At 36.7% G+C, this 16,388-nt stretch overlaps 2 protein-coding genes across 7 annotated transcripts in view; one reads left to right on the forward strand and one right to left on the reverse strand.

Moving 5' to 3' along the window:
• LOC125068654 (protein purity of essence) overlaps positions 1-9,890 on the forward strand; it is a 41,250-nt gene extending 31,360 nt beyond the window's left edge. For all 4 annotated transcript variants that reach the window (XM_047677920.1, XM_047677927.1, XM_047677944.1 and 1 more), the window contains 24 exons: positions 132-272; positions 362-462; positions 539-648; positions 1,344-1,483; positions 1,760-1,972; positions 2,545-2,694; positions 2,929-3,010; positions 3,090-3,227; positions 3,348-3,545; positions 3,629-3,819; positions 4,229-4,417; positions 4,639-4,807; positions 4,939-5,174; positions 5,295-5,415; positions 5,501-5,775; positions 6,138-6,272; positions 6,411-6,569; positions 6,704-6,886; positions 7,252-7,400; positions 7,541-7,670; positions 8,037-8,212; positions 8,400-8,540; positions 8,793-8,982; positions 9,417-9,890. In XM_047677920.1, coding sequence (XP_047533876.1) covers positions 132-272; positions 362-462; positions 539-648; positions 1,344-1,483; positions 1,760-1,972; positions 2,545-2,694; positions 2,929-3,010; positions 3,090-3,227; positions 3,348-3,545; positions 3,629-3,819; positions 4,229-4,417; positions 4,639-4,807; positions 4,939-5,174; positions 5,295-5,415; positions 5,501-5,775; positions 6,138-6,272; positions 6,411-6,569; positions 6,704-6,886; positions 7,252-7,400; positions 7,541-7,670; positions 8,037-8,212; positions 8,400-8,540; positions 8,793-8,982; positions 9,417-9,641 — 3,942 coding nt within the window. In that variant the 3' untranslated portion in view covers positions 9,642-9,890. The remainder of the gene's footprint in view (positions 1-131; positions 273-361; positions 463-538; positions 649-1,343; positions 1,484-1,759; positions 1,973-2,544; positions 2,695-2,928; positions 3,011-3,089; positions 3,228-3,347; positions 3,546-3,628; positions 3,820-4,228; positions 4,418-4,638; positions 4,808-4,938; positions 5,175-5,294; positions 5,416-5,500; positions 5,776-6,137; positions 6,273-6,410; positions 6,570-6,703; positions 6,887-7,251; positions 7,401-7,540; positions 7,671-8,036; positions 8,213-8,399; positions 8,541-8,792; positions 8,983-9,416) is intronic.
• Positions 9,891-15,160: 5,270 nt separating this feature from the next.
• Positions 15,161-16,388, reverse strand: part of LOC125070845 (aquaporin AQPAe.a-like) — a 67,861-nt gene continuing 66,633 nt past the window's right edge. For all 3 annotated transcript variants that reach the window (XM_047680853.1, XM_047680837.1, XM_047680845.1), the window contains one exon: positions 15,161-15,998. In XM_047680853.1, coding sequence (XP_047536809.1) covers positions 15,894-15,998 — 105 coding nt within the window. In that variant the 3' untranslated portion in view covers positions 15,161-15,893. The remainder of the gene's footprint in view (positions 15,999-16,388) is intronic.

Below are 16,388 nucleotides of genomic sequence, written 5' to 3' on the forward strand. Positions count from 1 at the left end.
TTTTACATCTCGTGTCACATTGAGTCCTATCGTGAAAGTCTTATCCACGATCTGAAAGTCGAAAGCTATACAATTCAAAAGTAGATATGAGGCTTTGACTTTTTAAATGACTGAAGACTTTTCTGTTTTAGTGTCAAGACGAAGTTCGCTCCCTTATCTGTCTAGTGACTCGGGATAATCTTCCCGCCACGAAGCAATTGTGCTATTTGCTTTCGCAAAGAATTACTCTGTCGCTGATGGGTCATGCTGCTTCACAAGATCACAACAATTCCGTAAGATTCATCATAATTATGTATTAATTTTATATTTGTACAATGCTAAGCTGATGTAAAGCTAATGCTTATATAAATATTTGTTGTAGGTGCGGCCTCTGGTACTGTTGCTGGGTGCATTGGTTAAAGTTCAAGACTCTGTGGAGTGTTGGGAAGTGCGATTGCGCTGTATTGTCAAGCTGTGGGTTTGGTAAGTATATATTTTTTTAATAAAATATTTATATATAAACAAAAGATAAGAAATATATGCTTTATTTTTCGCAAAGGTGCTGTCCCCAACTGACGGAGGTTGTAGGAATTCCACCGGCAGCTACAGCCATATTAAAATCTGAAGCACTATCTGGAATACCAGGAATTAATACATCTTCACCTAACTGTAAGTATGAGTCGATTTTAGTCGACTGATGAAAGAAAAAGTAAAAAAAAAATACCCTATTACAACCATAACTGGACAAGTAAACAACATTTGACAGCAAATTGACGCGATATCCTTGGTTGATTAATCTATGATATTCAATATGGATTCGCGAAAAAATGGCGTTTTGAACGTCGACGAAACTGTTATTGGAAATATGGGAGTAAAATTAAAGTGGAAATGAGTAGTTAAGTGTAATAGTATTGTATTATAAATAAAGATATATTAATCAAAAGCTCTAAGGTTTGTTTATCTTTATTCCTACTTAGATTGGAATAGGCTATAGAATTATCTTGTCATTATAATTTAACTTGAGAAGGAAAGTTCTGTATGTGTTTGGTTGATGAATGACTGATCTAAGTAGGATTAGTAATAAGGATAGGTTTTATTAATTTTCACTCATAAATATACATTGATGGAATATAAATTGGATTTAACTTCAACTGGTAGAGAAGGCTAAAATAATATTTAAAATAATATAATAAAATAAGATAACATTAAAATACAAAAATATCGAATCAAATCGAATACGAAGAAGTAATCTTCTGAAGCGTCATTTATTTGCGACATTACTTATTATACGATCGTCAAGCTAATTCTGACGCAAAGACAAGTAACTGATCTCACGTTCCGTGTGTCCGCGTGTCCGTGTGTAGCGCACCAGTTCGCGCTGCAGCAGGTGGCTCTGCCGTGCCTGCGCTACATGCAGGAGCTCATGGTGCCCGCCGCGCCCGCGCCGCCCGCGCCCGCGCCCGCGCCCGCGCCGCCCGCCGACGAGCAGGGGAAGGATGATAAGGTATTTTCCTTACTCATCATACTAGGCTCTCTCACTCGTCTGGATAGGTCACGAGTCACTGTCTGATGACATATTCTACCGCCAAATAGCAGTACTTAGTGTTCCCGTGTTCCTGTTTAATGGGTGACAAAATATGGAATACTTATGTATTGATGAAATCCTTAATAAAAATAGTTTCCAACGTGTACTTTATAACAATAACTACATTTTTATAGCTATTATATCTTTAAAATAATCGGAAAACACATAGAAAGCATTATTATTATTATTTAACAGGAATCTACCCAGCCAACAGCACCTCCACCGATCGTTCTACAGGCGAATACTGGCAACTTAGTGGTAGATTTATCTGCATGGCTAGCCGGAAGAGTCCCGCACAACCAGTGGAGGAAACTGGTCGCTAAGAACGAAATACCACCCGCTGATACAACTCTACCGACGCGTGATCTACACCTCGCTCACAAGTATCTAGGCAAATGGAAGGAAAAGGTAATCTCAAAATAGTATAATATTTAAAAAAAATACATAATTTTAAAGTGCAAGATGTCACTGGCGGAATATTTACTTCAAATCCACAAAAAATAAAACACTTTAAATTTATGACTAATTGTAGCAATTTACTTAATTTCGGAGTTAAAGTTTTTTTACATACAATTTCCTAAAGTTTGCAGTATTTGCTGTGAAGTTGACAGAAATTGATTTTATATTCGTTTAAAGTAACGTCCAAAAGATGACGTATAATGATTCTTTCTAAGCCTGTATTTTACGTTCGATACTTCGCTCAATACAGGATCTATTCACTTACGAAGGCGCTCTACATTCAATTATTATCGGCTGCATTAATAAGTGAATTACGTTTACTAAGACAATTATAAATAATATAATAAAATAATAAAATTAAATTATATTTTTTAAGTTGTTGTTGTTAAATAAAAATGTTATTTAGATAAAACAGACAAAAACGACCCAATTTACATTGTCTAGGCATACTGATTTGACCAGTGATTACGAGTATCATCTATCACACCATGAATTACTTATTGGACATTTACTATTTACAGATGCTGTTGTCGCACGGCATGCGTACTATATCGCTGGACGAGGGTGGCTGGCTGCGACCAGTCATGTTTGATCCCAGTTCACGTATCGCACGTGACACTGCTTGCCAGATGGTCAAGTCGCTCTGTGACTCTTACGACAGGACGAAGGCGGTATGAACCTTATTCAGCTTTTAATTATGCTTATAAAATCGTATCTATGTAGAACTGTATTCGAGAATGAGTAATGCCCAAACGAATAGTTTGGGTTTAGTTGACACAGCGCTGTCAGTGAAATTATTCATATGTATGTTTTTATTAACCATACACTGGATGATAAGTTAATAGTTTGTATTCAAATGTATGAAAGAGTTAGGAAAGTGCTAAAATTACTTTAAATATTCACAGGTGCTTATATTATTGACGAGCTTCTTACCTGAAGTTGGATCGGCCGGTGAAGCGAGCGAACAATTTCTGCTTCTGTATCAAAGTAAGTATATCACTGATGTGGAATGGATAAAAATTTAGACAAATGTAACACATGACTAATAATCGGAATTCGGTTAAAGGTCTAGCGTCCGAAGCTCCATGGAAACAGTTCCTGGCACTGCGCGGTGTACTGCAACAAATAGCCGATTTGATGACCAAAGAGATCGAACAGCTACATCGTCTCGAAGAAACAACACTTACATCTGATCTGGCTCAAGGTAATGAGACATTTTATTGTTACTATATGTTTTATTGAATGTCATACATTGAGGTTATAGGTGGGATAGAGGTCGGATGTAAATTCAAACAGAAATAAAACTTATGTATCAATAACCCAGGCTACGCCCTGAAGCGCCTGACGGAGCTGCTGGCCATGTTCCTGGAGGAGGCGGGTGCGCGGCGCGCTTACAAGACGCGGCTGGTGGGCGCCGTGCTGGGCGGGTACCTGTCGCTGCGCCGCCTCGTCGTGCAGCGCACGCGCCTCACCGACGACACGCAGGAGAAGCTGCTCGAGCTGCTGGAGGAGATGACCACTGGTAACTCGGATGCCGAAATGTCGCGGCCGTGATTGTAATTGTCCGAGGACTATTTGTAAACATTTGCATTGTATGTGTTCTAGGCACGGAAGCGGAAACGGCAGAGTTTATGACGGTCTGTATTGAGACGGTGCAGAAGTACCCGCTACACGATTATCGAACACCCGTCTTCATATTCGAGCGACTCTGTTCTATCATCTACCCCGAAGAGAACGACGTCGGAGAGTTCTTCCTCACGTTAGAGAAGGATCCACAGCAGGAAGACTTCTTGCAGGTTAATACGTCATTAAGTTGTTACACCATAAATACCAATAATATATAAAAACATCTTGAGTAAGTCAAAACAATGGTCTGTAAACTAGTCTATTCCATGGACAGGAACATTGATAAATATTTTACATGCGATTTGTAAATACATGGTTTGGTACTATTGTTTTTTTTTTTACCGTTGTAAGTAAAAATATTCTTCAGTACCATATGTATTTTCTTTTGTTATATAACATCATTTGACTTAATGTTTTAAATTAATTCTTATTTCTATACATGTCAACATATTTTTCGATTTAATAGGATTAATAATTCGTAAGAAAATAATAACTTAATAAATTTGCAACGAATTTTAAGTCTGGCATCCATGAATCTATTCTTTTTCTCACTCATAAAAACCATTTTTTTAAATCTAGGGTCGCATGTTAGGCAATCCGTACTCATCTCTCGAACCAGGCATGGGCCCACTTATGCGGGATGTGAAGAACAAGATCTGTACGGATTGTGAGCTGGTTGCGTTGCTGGAGGACGACAATGGCATGGAGCTGCTCGTGTGTAACAAGATCATGTCGCTTGATTTGCCAGTTAAGGAAGTATATAAAAAGGTAAGTCAGTTAATTACTAAACTATTATAGCTAAGTGAAAAATTATTCTATCTCATTTACATCTTCTTTTAAATACTGCTGTAGTAGTAACATATTATGATTTGACTTTAGATGTGTAAATAAATTTAAAAGTTAATAAATTACTCATGAAATACAAATCGTTAAATTGAGTTTAAATCTAACTTTTATAAAAATTGAATAAACAATAAATTTCGTCACAGGTGTGGTGCACGTCGGGAGAGGGCGTCGACGCGATGCGTGTAGTTTACCGTATGCGCGGTTTGCTCGGAGATGCGACCGAAGAGTTCGTGGAGACCCTCAGCCAAACCAACGCGGAAACAGTAGACGACGAACAGGTGTATCGCATGGCGAACGTACTCGCCGACTGTGGTAAGTGATGACCGATGTATATTTATGCCTTAAATTAGCATAAAAGGAGTTGACTTATTTAAAAATCAAACTGTTTTTAGTTCTGAGTAACAAATAAATATATTATTAATGATAATGGTCAATATGTGCAGGGGGCCTGGAAGTGATGCTGCAGCGGCTGGCGGCCATCGGGCGCGTGGGCTGCGCGCGCTCGCTGGTGGGCACGCTGCTGCGGCTGCTGGCGCTGTGCGCGCGCGTGCGGCGCTGCGTGCGCGTGCTGACGCGGCCCGAGGCGCGCGCGCTGCCCGTGCTGCTGCACGCGCTCAGCCTCGCCGCCGCCGACGAGCGGGAGATGCAGAGGGCGCCTCTAGTTTACCAGTTGCTCGAGGTCATTTCTATTACTACTTTACAACTTGTCCTCATTTTAAACGATAGATAATATTGCTTGCTGTGCCACCATTTCAAGTTAAACGATAAATTATTTAGTAATATTTTTATGTTGTTACAGATAATGGAACGCATTCTTTCCGTCGCAGCTAGCGAAAGTCTCGAATCGTTTTTGCAATTCTCGCTCACTTTCGGTGGGCCGGAGCACGTGCAAGCTCTACTCAATTGCACTGAATGCCCAGGTGAGATATCACAGTATTACCACAATAGATATACCTTAAAAAAGATTGATAGATAAAAAGATAATTGTAAATATATTTTTAACAGGGATTCGTAACAATTCCGTTGCACTCGGACATCTCACTCGTGTACTCGCCGCCCTCGTTTACGGCAACGATCTAAAGATGGCAATGTTAGTGGATCACTTCAAACCTGTACTGGACTTTAACCGACTTGATTCTGAGCAATGGAGCGATGAGGAGTTCCGTATGGAGCTGTTCTGTGTTCTATGCGCTAATATAGAACGTAATTCCATCGGTGGCACACTCAAAGATTATTTGATTTCGCTGGGCATAGTTCGTGATGCTTTGGAGTATATTGTGGTTAGTATAATTTTCGCCTTTTACTGTCTGTACTTGTTATATCTGTTGGAGTTTCGTTAGTATGATTACGTCACATACGCAAACGTTATAATAATGCAATACAAATTGGACAAATTCAAGATAATATGTTTCTATGTTTATGAATAGTAGTGCGTTTCTCTGTCATATCATGTCCAGTATCTCAAACTGGACACGATTTATTATGGTTGATATGTAAGAGCTTTATGTCGCGTTTAGAAACAAAAATTTATTCAAAAACGATTTATACGAATAACTTTGATATACTTGATACTATTAATGTTGATTAATATTACTGTGCGACCTGTGATTTCTTATATTATAAATTGAATGCTTTTATATAGAAACATGCGCCGTGTGTAAAACCGACTCTCGTGTGCACGGACTCGGACGAGTTAAAAGAGTTCATCAGTCGGCCAGCACTGAAATACATCCTGCGCTTCCTCACCGGGCTCGCCGCAGATCATGAACCTACCCAGGTAGCGTCAACTTATTATATCGTAGTTTCAAAAGTGAACAATTTAATTGGAATAAGGCTTTTACGACGTAAGGCAATTAAATCAATATTACATACTTCTGAAGATTACAATCAAAATAACATTACTATTTGTTAATAGATGCTAGTATGCGAGAAAGTTATTCCGATCGTACATCGCCTAGAGCAAGTATCGTCCGGAGAACACGTAGGTTCTCTCGCGGAGAACTTACTGGAAGCGCTACGCTCTCAGCCGCAATGCGCCGCTAAAGTCCAACAAGTTCGAGACTTCACTAGACAGGTAAGTTGTATAAATTTTGGTACAGCTTGGTGCTCTAAATTGATACATAAACGGTAACCATTCGATCGTGCCAGTAAGCGATACCGGTTTTGGTACTATGATAAATCTTATGCCTTAATTTCCTCGTCGATCAGGAGAAGAAGCGTCTAGCGATGGCGGTGCGCGAGCGTCAGCTGGGCGCGCTGGGCATGCGCAGCAACGAGCGCGGCCAGGTCACGGCGCAGTGCAGCCTCACGCAGCAGGTGGCCGACCTGGCCGAGGAGGCGGGCGCCGTGTGCTGCATCTGCCGCGAGGGGTACAAGTACCAGCCCACCAAGGTTCGTTAGTCCTCCACCTCTATTGTGTTCCATACAAACTCATTTTCTATTGAATAATTAACTTTCAAAGATAAAAATATACACATATGATCATTTCATATGTTTTGAATCCCGGTTGTCATATAAGGATTCAATTTTCATTTATTTATATAATTAAACAAAAGTAAAGACTTAAATTATCAATGAACACTTCTCGTGAAGTATTGCTTAAAAGTATTTAACAAACTAAGATATCTTATCTTATGTAATATTTGAACTGATCGTGATAAAATTTAACGTACCGATGAGAACTCAGTAAATCTTATATGATAGATTTTAATTTGAGATATTATTAATCGAATGTAATTCACCCTACACACGTGCAGGTGCTCGGTATCTACACGTTCACGAAGCGCTGCCCGGTGGAGGAGTACGAGGCGCGTGCGCGGAAGACGCTCGGCTACACGACGGTCTCGCACTACAACATCGTGCACGTCGAGTGCCACATGGCCGCCGTCAGGCTTGCACGTGCTAGGTAGTAAACAAGTGGAATGGGCCTTGAAAGATCCTTAATCTCTTTAATTGATTAAATTTATAAAGGGAATCAGAACATTCCTGACTAGCTGATTAGTAAAATTATTAAATAATCTTATATTATTTGTAATATTTCCTTAGGGATGAGTGGGAGAGTGCGGCATTGCAAAACGCATCGACGAGATGCAACGGTCTCCTACCTCTGTGGGGGCCGTATGTACCCGAGTCGGCGTTTGCCTCTTGTCTCGCTAGGCATACTACATATTTACAGGTATTTGTTCAAAATAGATTTCTAGTGAATGTCGATTAAATATAATTTATATTAATTTTTATCCATCTACGATCTCTTCCCTTCTCTACTCCATCCGTAATTTATATGCCCGTGTCCTTATCCACTTCCCAGGCTTTACCTCTATGTAAAATTTTTGATCGGTTCACTGTGTTATATGTTTAATTGCTCTCATTAGTCCTTAGTTGTCGGTCGCGTTTTAGGGATCGGTCCTTAAGTGTAATGCGGTCAAATGGTTTGGCCGTGAAAGAGGAACAGACTTAGTTACTTTCGAATTTATAATATTTGTATAGATAATAAATATATTATACGCCTATGTAAGATCATTTATTTTAAATTTTTTCATAGGAGTGCACCGGACATCGCGACATCGGACACACTTGCACAGTGCACGACTTGAAGTTGCTCCTCCTGCGTTTCGCCCGCGGCCTCAGCTTCCACAACGACACCGGAGGCGGCGGCCCGCTCTCGAACATGCAGCTGGTGCCGGCGCTCATGCACATGGCACTCTACGTTATCAACACGTGAGTTGTTACCATCCATATTATCCCGTCGTTAAAGAAGGACCAATAGAAAATAATTAAGTGTGCAATTAATACACGATGTATATAATATATCCTATATTCGGGATCCATTCTAGCTACATCGTGTATTAAATTGCACCTTGTTTTGTCTTATAACTTGTTTATCTCTAACATAAATTAAACGCAGGACCCGCGTGGCCGCCCGTGAGGTGTCTGCGTTGGAGGCGAGCTTGGCGTGGCCGCCGGCGCGCGTGCTGGAATCGGCACAGGACGCAGATGGCCCGCTGTACTTCCTCACACTCATGCTGCTACTGTATCCGCATGCCAAGTATGTCTCATTTAAAAGTCATTATCGATGATTCCATATTGAAATTAAAAACATATATCTGAGCTTCGAGGTAAATAAAATTATTTGCCAAAAAGTAGATTACCTTTATGAATGACAATGTAGAGTTATGAAGTTGAGTTTGGCTCATCTTAACACGAAACTTAATTTGACATTCGTCTGATGTATCACTATTAAATCGAATACAAAGTTCGGAGCCTGTTCTAAGTGAGCCCCGACTCCCGTGTCACTCAGATGGCGCGCGCTGCGCCTGGACATGATCAAGCGCATGCTGCTGCTGGGCCACGTGCGCGACGTGACGCGCGGCGGGCCGGCCGTGCGCGCGCTGACGCCCGAGCAGCGCGCGCCCTGCACGTGGCCCGAGTACAAGCCCTACGTCGTGTTCGTCGCGCTCGTAGACCAGCTCTACAACGTCATGTTCAAGGTCAGTGGACTAACAAACTGCAACAGTGATGTTCCTTATCTTTGCTCTTCTCCCTTCCACTTCTTCCACAGGAGGCGGTCTAATAGTTTGCTAATATTTTATAAACGTAAATAAATGTATTTCAAATAACGCTAATATCAGTCTCGTACTAAATACTTTTACTAGTCATAGTACACTAGTTTTAACAGTAAACTTTGACGATAACATTTACCATATTTAAGTAAAGTTTTAACTTACTCATATTTGAAACCTAAAAACCAGTAAGAGTAATTGTAAAGTGATAATATTAGTATGACATTTTAATCTCTTAATAGGACATTAGTTTACTTATTCAATTTATAAATGTAGCTTAAATATTTTTGATAACGGAATCGACAAATTTAACTTTCATACTTTTTTCTATTTTTTAATATTACTAATTTATATAACCGTAGAACGTGAACGCGACGACAGTGGAGCAGTGGCCGATCAAGCTAGCCGAGTACATCCGGCACAACGACGAGGCGAACGCCAAGGCGGCGGAGCGCGTGGTGACGACGCTGACGGACGAGCTGCTGCCGTGCGACTCGTTCGCGGAGTTCTGCGACGCGGCCGGCCTGCTGGAGGACATCCCCGACCCAGACGCCTTCCTGCGGGCGCTGCTGGACGAGCAACCTTGAGGAAGGCCTTTCGCGCCCTACTGCCTCAGCTACAACGGGTGCATGGCCTGTTGAACATAGACGGCGCCGAATTTAACACGTGAAACACGTAGACAATCGTTGGACTTTTGACTTATAACAGTATCCGCATATTAAATTTTAGTAATCACTCTTCGTATATTAACCCATATATTCCTGTTTATCACGATTCTGGCGCTTGAAATGTATTTGCTTGTTTGGCTTCAATAAATAAATAGTTTTTCGCTTCTATAATGTTGTTTTATTCATATTTAACACAGCGTCATTATATAAAAGGAAAGAAACAAAATAATATAACTAATTAAAAGTTAGGTAATAAAAGGTAATGACGAGTGTTTTACTCTCGTTTCTCGGGAAAGACGTAAAGCAGTTGGGCCTGCGCCGGAGACCTCTCCAATCGTGACGGATTTGTTTAGTTTATTTATTTAGTTTGATGGCTGTGTTATGATGCACGGAATTATGTATTGTCCAAAATTAACTACATTTTTTTATGATAGGTGGCAAACGAACAGGAGGCTCACCTGATAGAAAGTGATTACCGCCCATGGACAAAAACCGTGTGTGTTGCCGGCCTTTAAAAAATAAAGAAAAAAATATAAGTAATATGTAGGCTCTTGAAGGTTCCCAAATCGTATCGGTTCGGAAAAACCGCCGGCGAAAAAACAATGTTCGTAAATATTATTAGTGATATATATATATAGTGAAAATATAGTGAAAAACAAATATGTAAGTTAATTTGTACTATTTTTAGTTATATTAAAACGTTAATTTACACGTCACCATTGAAAATCAGAAATGCTCACTAATATTATAAATGTGAAAGTGAGTTTGTTTATTTGTTTACGCTTTAATTTCTTGCCTACTCACCCGACATTCATGAAATATTGCATACAAGGTTTATGCGCAATTTCAATGCTCACCCCCTCACACACGAGGACGAAGCTGCTGGCAGAATTTAGTAGATGTACCATATGTTGACTTTATTTTTAAGTAACTTTTAATTAAGCTAAATTACTTCATAACGGTTACGATATCATTTTTGTTTTTGTACATATTCAAATACGATATATTGGAGCTAGAGCCTTTTCGGGATGTTTTAAGAAAGTAGGAATACTTCTGTAGGTAAATACACTATACCCGCATTGGAGTAGCGTAGTGGAATATGCTTCAAACCTTCTCAAGGGGAGAGGAGGCCTTAGCCCAGCGGTGGGAAATTTAAAGTTTGTTTATGTAATGTAAATATACTATGACGCAACTGTATACGTCATACTATATTTACGATAGTGCTATTTTTATTCAGAACATTTTGATAGATTCAGTGATAATCACTGCAAAGAGCTTATCCTTACTTCTTTTGTTACTAAACTTTTGAGGTACCATTTTTTAATACTACTTCCTATGGTAACTCGTTTTCCGTTGTTGCCGCTCGCCTATGGAACTCTCTTCCAGATAATATTTTCCATAATAATGTTACAATAAGATCGTTTAAAATCAGAGTTAAGCAACACTTTCTTGCCACTTAAGTTTAATTTATTTTATATGTATGTATATATATTTTTTTGTATCTATGTAAGTTGAATGTATATATATATATTATAGATAATGGTATATATTAATGTATTTATTTGTATTTAGTGTGTAATATATTCATTTATCGTTAAGTCTACTTGAATTTTATAATATAAAATTAATTGATATTGTACCTACACCATAAATATGTATTACAAATAATCTCCACTAGATTCAGGGTTTCTGGAAGAGATCTCTTGTTAGAGATAAGTTATCCCTTTGTACACATTTTTCATTTATATAATTTTCTGTATAATCTGTTGGTACATAAATAAATAAATTAATTAATTAATACATATGTATGAACACGAGAAGAAAGGATAAGCTTATAACGCCAAGTTTCCGACTCCGCAAAGTCAATAACAACTTCTTGGGGCAAGGTATTTAGCTTCGATACTAAAATTCTGCAGACATTATTAACTTTGCCGATTTAGAAATTCGAACCGCTTCTTAAAAAATATTAATAAATTAGGCATATAATTTAACACCAGATCGTATTGGCGATAAAAAGCTTGCAGCTAATGCTTGTTGACTTTCCTTTCGGTAGAATCTAAATTTCGAATTGGTTATAGCCTTTCGTTTAATACAATTTTATAAAACAACGATTCCAAGGTGCTTGAAATAGCCAACTCGAATAAATTGGCTTTTGATTTTGACAACAATATTAACTAATATATTACTTATTAACTAACTAACTAGTTAATAAAAGTATAAGTATTAAAAAACCTTGTAAAAGATTGTTTGTCTTAATTCTATCATAGAATTACTTCTCAAATACAAGTGTCACTTCACTCTCTATTTGGAAGACATCTTAACCTTGAATTATTCTTTTAATATGTAAGAAGAACATTACAATCGACATCCCACTATGCTTGGCGAAGACAATACTCGCCGAAGAAACTGACCTTGACATGAGAACGACACATTTTTAATAGGATCGGTATTGCGCAGGCGCGAGTGATATGTCACGGGTGATTAGAGCGCGGGACTCACGACTCTTGCACAATATATCCAGTGAAGATTGTGAGACGTCGTGATGAGAGATAATAGCCGATAGCTATTCTTATATTAAATAAAATGAATTAGGTCTAGGTAATTGTGTTGATACTAGTTCTTGATAATGAAGTTATATTCTGACATTAAGGCATTTTGATTTATGGGCGCTTGACTTTTATTAAGCACTAACTGCCCGTCCCGGCGCTGCACGAGTTGAATAAGGGTCTACATAAAAAGATTTTTTTATACAGACTAAAAAAATCTTTTAAGTTTAGGGTCAGTGACTTGGCTGATGTACGAAAAACAGCTTACCAAAAGTTTCATTACATTCGGATTAATAGCTTAAGATAACAAAGAGGTCACACAACCACGTCCATATTTTTTTTATTTAAGTAAACGAAATTTAACACAACATAAGTAAAAATAAAAACAATTTATCATTACGAAATATACAGAATATTTTTAAAAAAAAGTTATAGAAAACGTATGTGCAGAATTAATTTATACATTCCAATATCATATATATCAATACGAGTTGGTAAAAAAAAATTAAAACATGCAGCGACCTTGCATGCATACAACCTACTCGCTAAACTCGCCCACGTCTGGTATTGTTTTAGAAAAAAAAAATTGCATTACAATGTATTTATTATTTGTATTTATTATACAATTAATCCATATAATTATGTAGATTCATAAGTTTAAAGCAATGAATGAATAATAAACATCTCATCCCAACTTGCACTGCCCTATTGCCAATTTCAGATTTAAAGACCTTATTTTAAAACAACATTTATTTGATAAATAATCAACATATTTATTTTCTAAATCAGGAACCCTATATTTTTTTCTTGAATTATTAGTGACCAAGATATTTTACTTTCCTTGTTAAGTTAGCCTATTTTCTTGTGCCGTAGTAGTGTGTAGGAATTTTAAAGTAAATATTCGTATGTTTTTTTTAATTTAATTAATAACAATTAATATTGTGAATACTATTATTATTCATAAACTTATCTTGTGTAGGTTTCGAAACTTAAAGTTTCATCTCTATTTGACAAGAAAGTCCTGAGTCGTAGGTATATTTTTTTTTTAAATGGTTTATTTGATAATTTCGCAGTTTCTCATAAAACTATGTAAAAAAATTACTAGCATAATCAATAATAGGTTCCATCAGAAATGTTGCAATAAAATCTCATAGCGAGCAGATAAACGGACGTATTTAATGATTTCTGAATAAATATACATTCTTGATAATAATAATTGTTTATACCCATACGTTCTTAAGATATCAGATTAAATTAAATGCCGAGAACATTACATGAGTGAACTTTGAGAAATAGTTTAATACAATAGTAGGCAGTTGTGTACAGACTACGGAGTACGGACTGTAGTCTACATTGACACAAAATAATAGAGACAGTTCATTGAACCTAATGCAATCAAACACGATTACATTGTTAATGAGTCTAGCATTAATTATGGACTTAAATATTTAGGTTAATATTATGTGGGTTGAATGTTATACCGTACATTGCATTATTCGTTGTAATATGTAGATATGACTTTTTATTTTAAACTTAAATCAAAAATCTGATTTTCTTTTTCAACTAGGCTCAAAAACGCACTTTTGATTCGTCATGCTGTCAGTGTTAAATGTACCACAGGCTAGGAAAGTAGATTCTTCCAAATAGAACAGGCAAGAAATTCAGTAGTTACTCAATAGTTACTTTTTTCTTAAGATTTAGAGATGGTAAAATATAAATTTTCTTTATGTAACATTTGCATTGTGGACAATGAATACCAACAAATGAACATTAGACTATTAAACTATCTACTGTACAAATCATCTTATAATGGTGGGAAGTATGCTAGGGATTAATCGCAAATTCGATTATCTGGCGTAAAAATGATCCAGTCATGTCCTCAGTGGTGGCAGGGTTGTCAATAGATTAGATTTTCTTCTCACAATATTTCTCATTACTACAAGCTTTATAGTACAAGTCTAATAAATAGTGACGAAATTTTCACCGTTTTTTCTTCAGCATTCCACACTGCATCGCTCTCTGCTCTTGATATTGTCCCTGACTGATAACGCAAAATTCCCTAGGCGAATTATTTAAATTCGAATAATTTTTTGTTATTTTTTTATGAAGTAATTTGCCATTTAGTTTTTGCAACATTAACTTAAAAAAAGCATGAACCGATATATTTTTTTATTTCAAATACATTGATATAATATCTATAGCAACCCCATACTAGAAATAGCATCTTAAAAAGTATACAATATTAAAAATAAATACGTAATTCTGAAACTATTAACTATCATAATAGTAATGTTCCTTATCAATTTGATTAGAGGTGATTATACAAACAAAACATACAGACAACGAAAACTTATATCTTTATAATAATATAAGTATGATATATGATCGCCTCCTTAGTCGAGTGGCTAGCTTATAAGCTTCTAGAACCCGATGTCTGGCGTTCAAACATCTAGCCAATAAAGAGTTTTCATGTCGAGACGTTTAAAAGTTGTAACTTGTAAAGTATGGACTTTTAAGTCCTGCTGAGTCCATCTGATTATGAGAGGGCTTTATAACTTTTTTTGTTCAAGGAGGGTTTTTCTTCAAGGTAATGGTTTAAAAATGTAACATTTCAATGGACTCAAAGAATAAATTGTAGACATCGTAAACATCGTAACCCTTTGTCTTATTTGTGTCATCGTGTTAAGTAATCTCAATTTTATCGTAATAAATAATATAAATTAAACAATACAAAGGATTTTAAATTAACATGGTTATTTTTATTGGGCACTAACAGTATTTAAAACGGGATATTTACCATGTTTTTTATTTTTATTTGTTGGAGCTCGATATTTTTTTTGTTTGAAATACTGTTAGTAATACAAAGGATTTAGGAAAGAAAATGAAAATACATTTTAGGATTAGTATATATTTCGCAAGTAACATTTAGTGAGTGATGTCTGACATACGACATATTGTCCTCACGTTGCAAACCACAGACGTTCAAATACAAACACGTTGTATTATCCTTAACTTAAATATTCACATAAATAAACTTAATACTTTTGTAATCCCTATCTTATATAAATCTAAATAATATAATTTATCTTATATACGACCGTTGGAGTCTTTGTATGGTTGTATTAATGGAGAATAAAAGGCGCTAAATATAATTAGGAATATGTATGAAATTATAAATGATATTGTTTAAACAAAATCGTTAAACAATATTTCCTTTGTACTTGCACCAAAATATTCACCATTAAAATATAATTATAAATTTCGACATTTCGTTTCAAAATTGACTTTGGAATTATTATTTATATATAAAATAAAGAAAATATAAGCTCATCAATAACACATAACTTGATACTATGATTATATATAACAGTGTATTCAAAAAGTTTCTATTAATGAGCTTATAAAGTAGAAATCTCTCGCATAAATTCCCCAAATAATATCAAAAGTTTATATAAATAAATTGATATTGTGTGTTTTTATAATGTTTGTAGCATAATCAGATCTTTCTTGTTATTGATAATTTATTTGAATACAATAAATTATATGAAAAAATTCGCTACAATAGTGCATTTGTTACGCGAGAGACAGCTAAGGCACATGGTGTTGATGCGCGGGCGCATGTAACTTATAAATCGTATGAACCGCTGTCACCTGTCTTGCCGATACGTAGCACGTACTTGTAAAGGAAGCCTGCGATTACACCTCCGACAATCGGACCCACCCAATATACCTAGAACAAAAAAAAAGTTTATAAATATACTTACATAAAACTAAATGTCCGTATGTACACTTGGTGGTAGGGCTTTTGAGCAAGCCCGTCTGGGTAGGTACCACCCACTCAACAGATATTCTACCGCCAAATACCAGTACCCAGTATTGTTGTGTTCCGCTTTGAAGGGTGAGTGAGCCAGTGTAACTACAGGCACAAGGAACATAACATCTTAGTTCCCGATGTTGGTGGCGCATTGATGATGTAAGGAATGATTAATATTTTTTACAGCGCCATTGTCTATGGGCGGTAGTGACCACTTACCATCAGGTGACCTATTTGTTCATCCGCCTACCGATATAATAAAAAATATATATTGAAATCAATTAAATGTCTGACTGACTAAAATAT

Source organism: Vanessa atalanta, chromosome 2 (genome assembly GCF_905147765.1).
Source record: "Vanessa atalanta chromosome 2, ilVanAtal1.2, whole genome shotgun sequence".
NCBI classification, from domain to species: Eukaryota; Metazoa; Arthropoda; class Insecta; order Lepidoptera; family Nymphalidae; genus Vanessa; species Vanessa atalanta.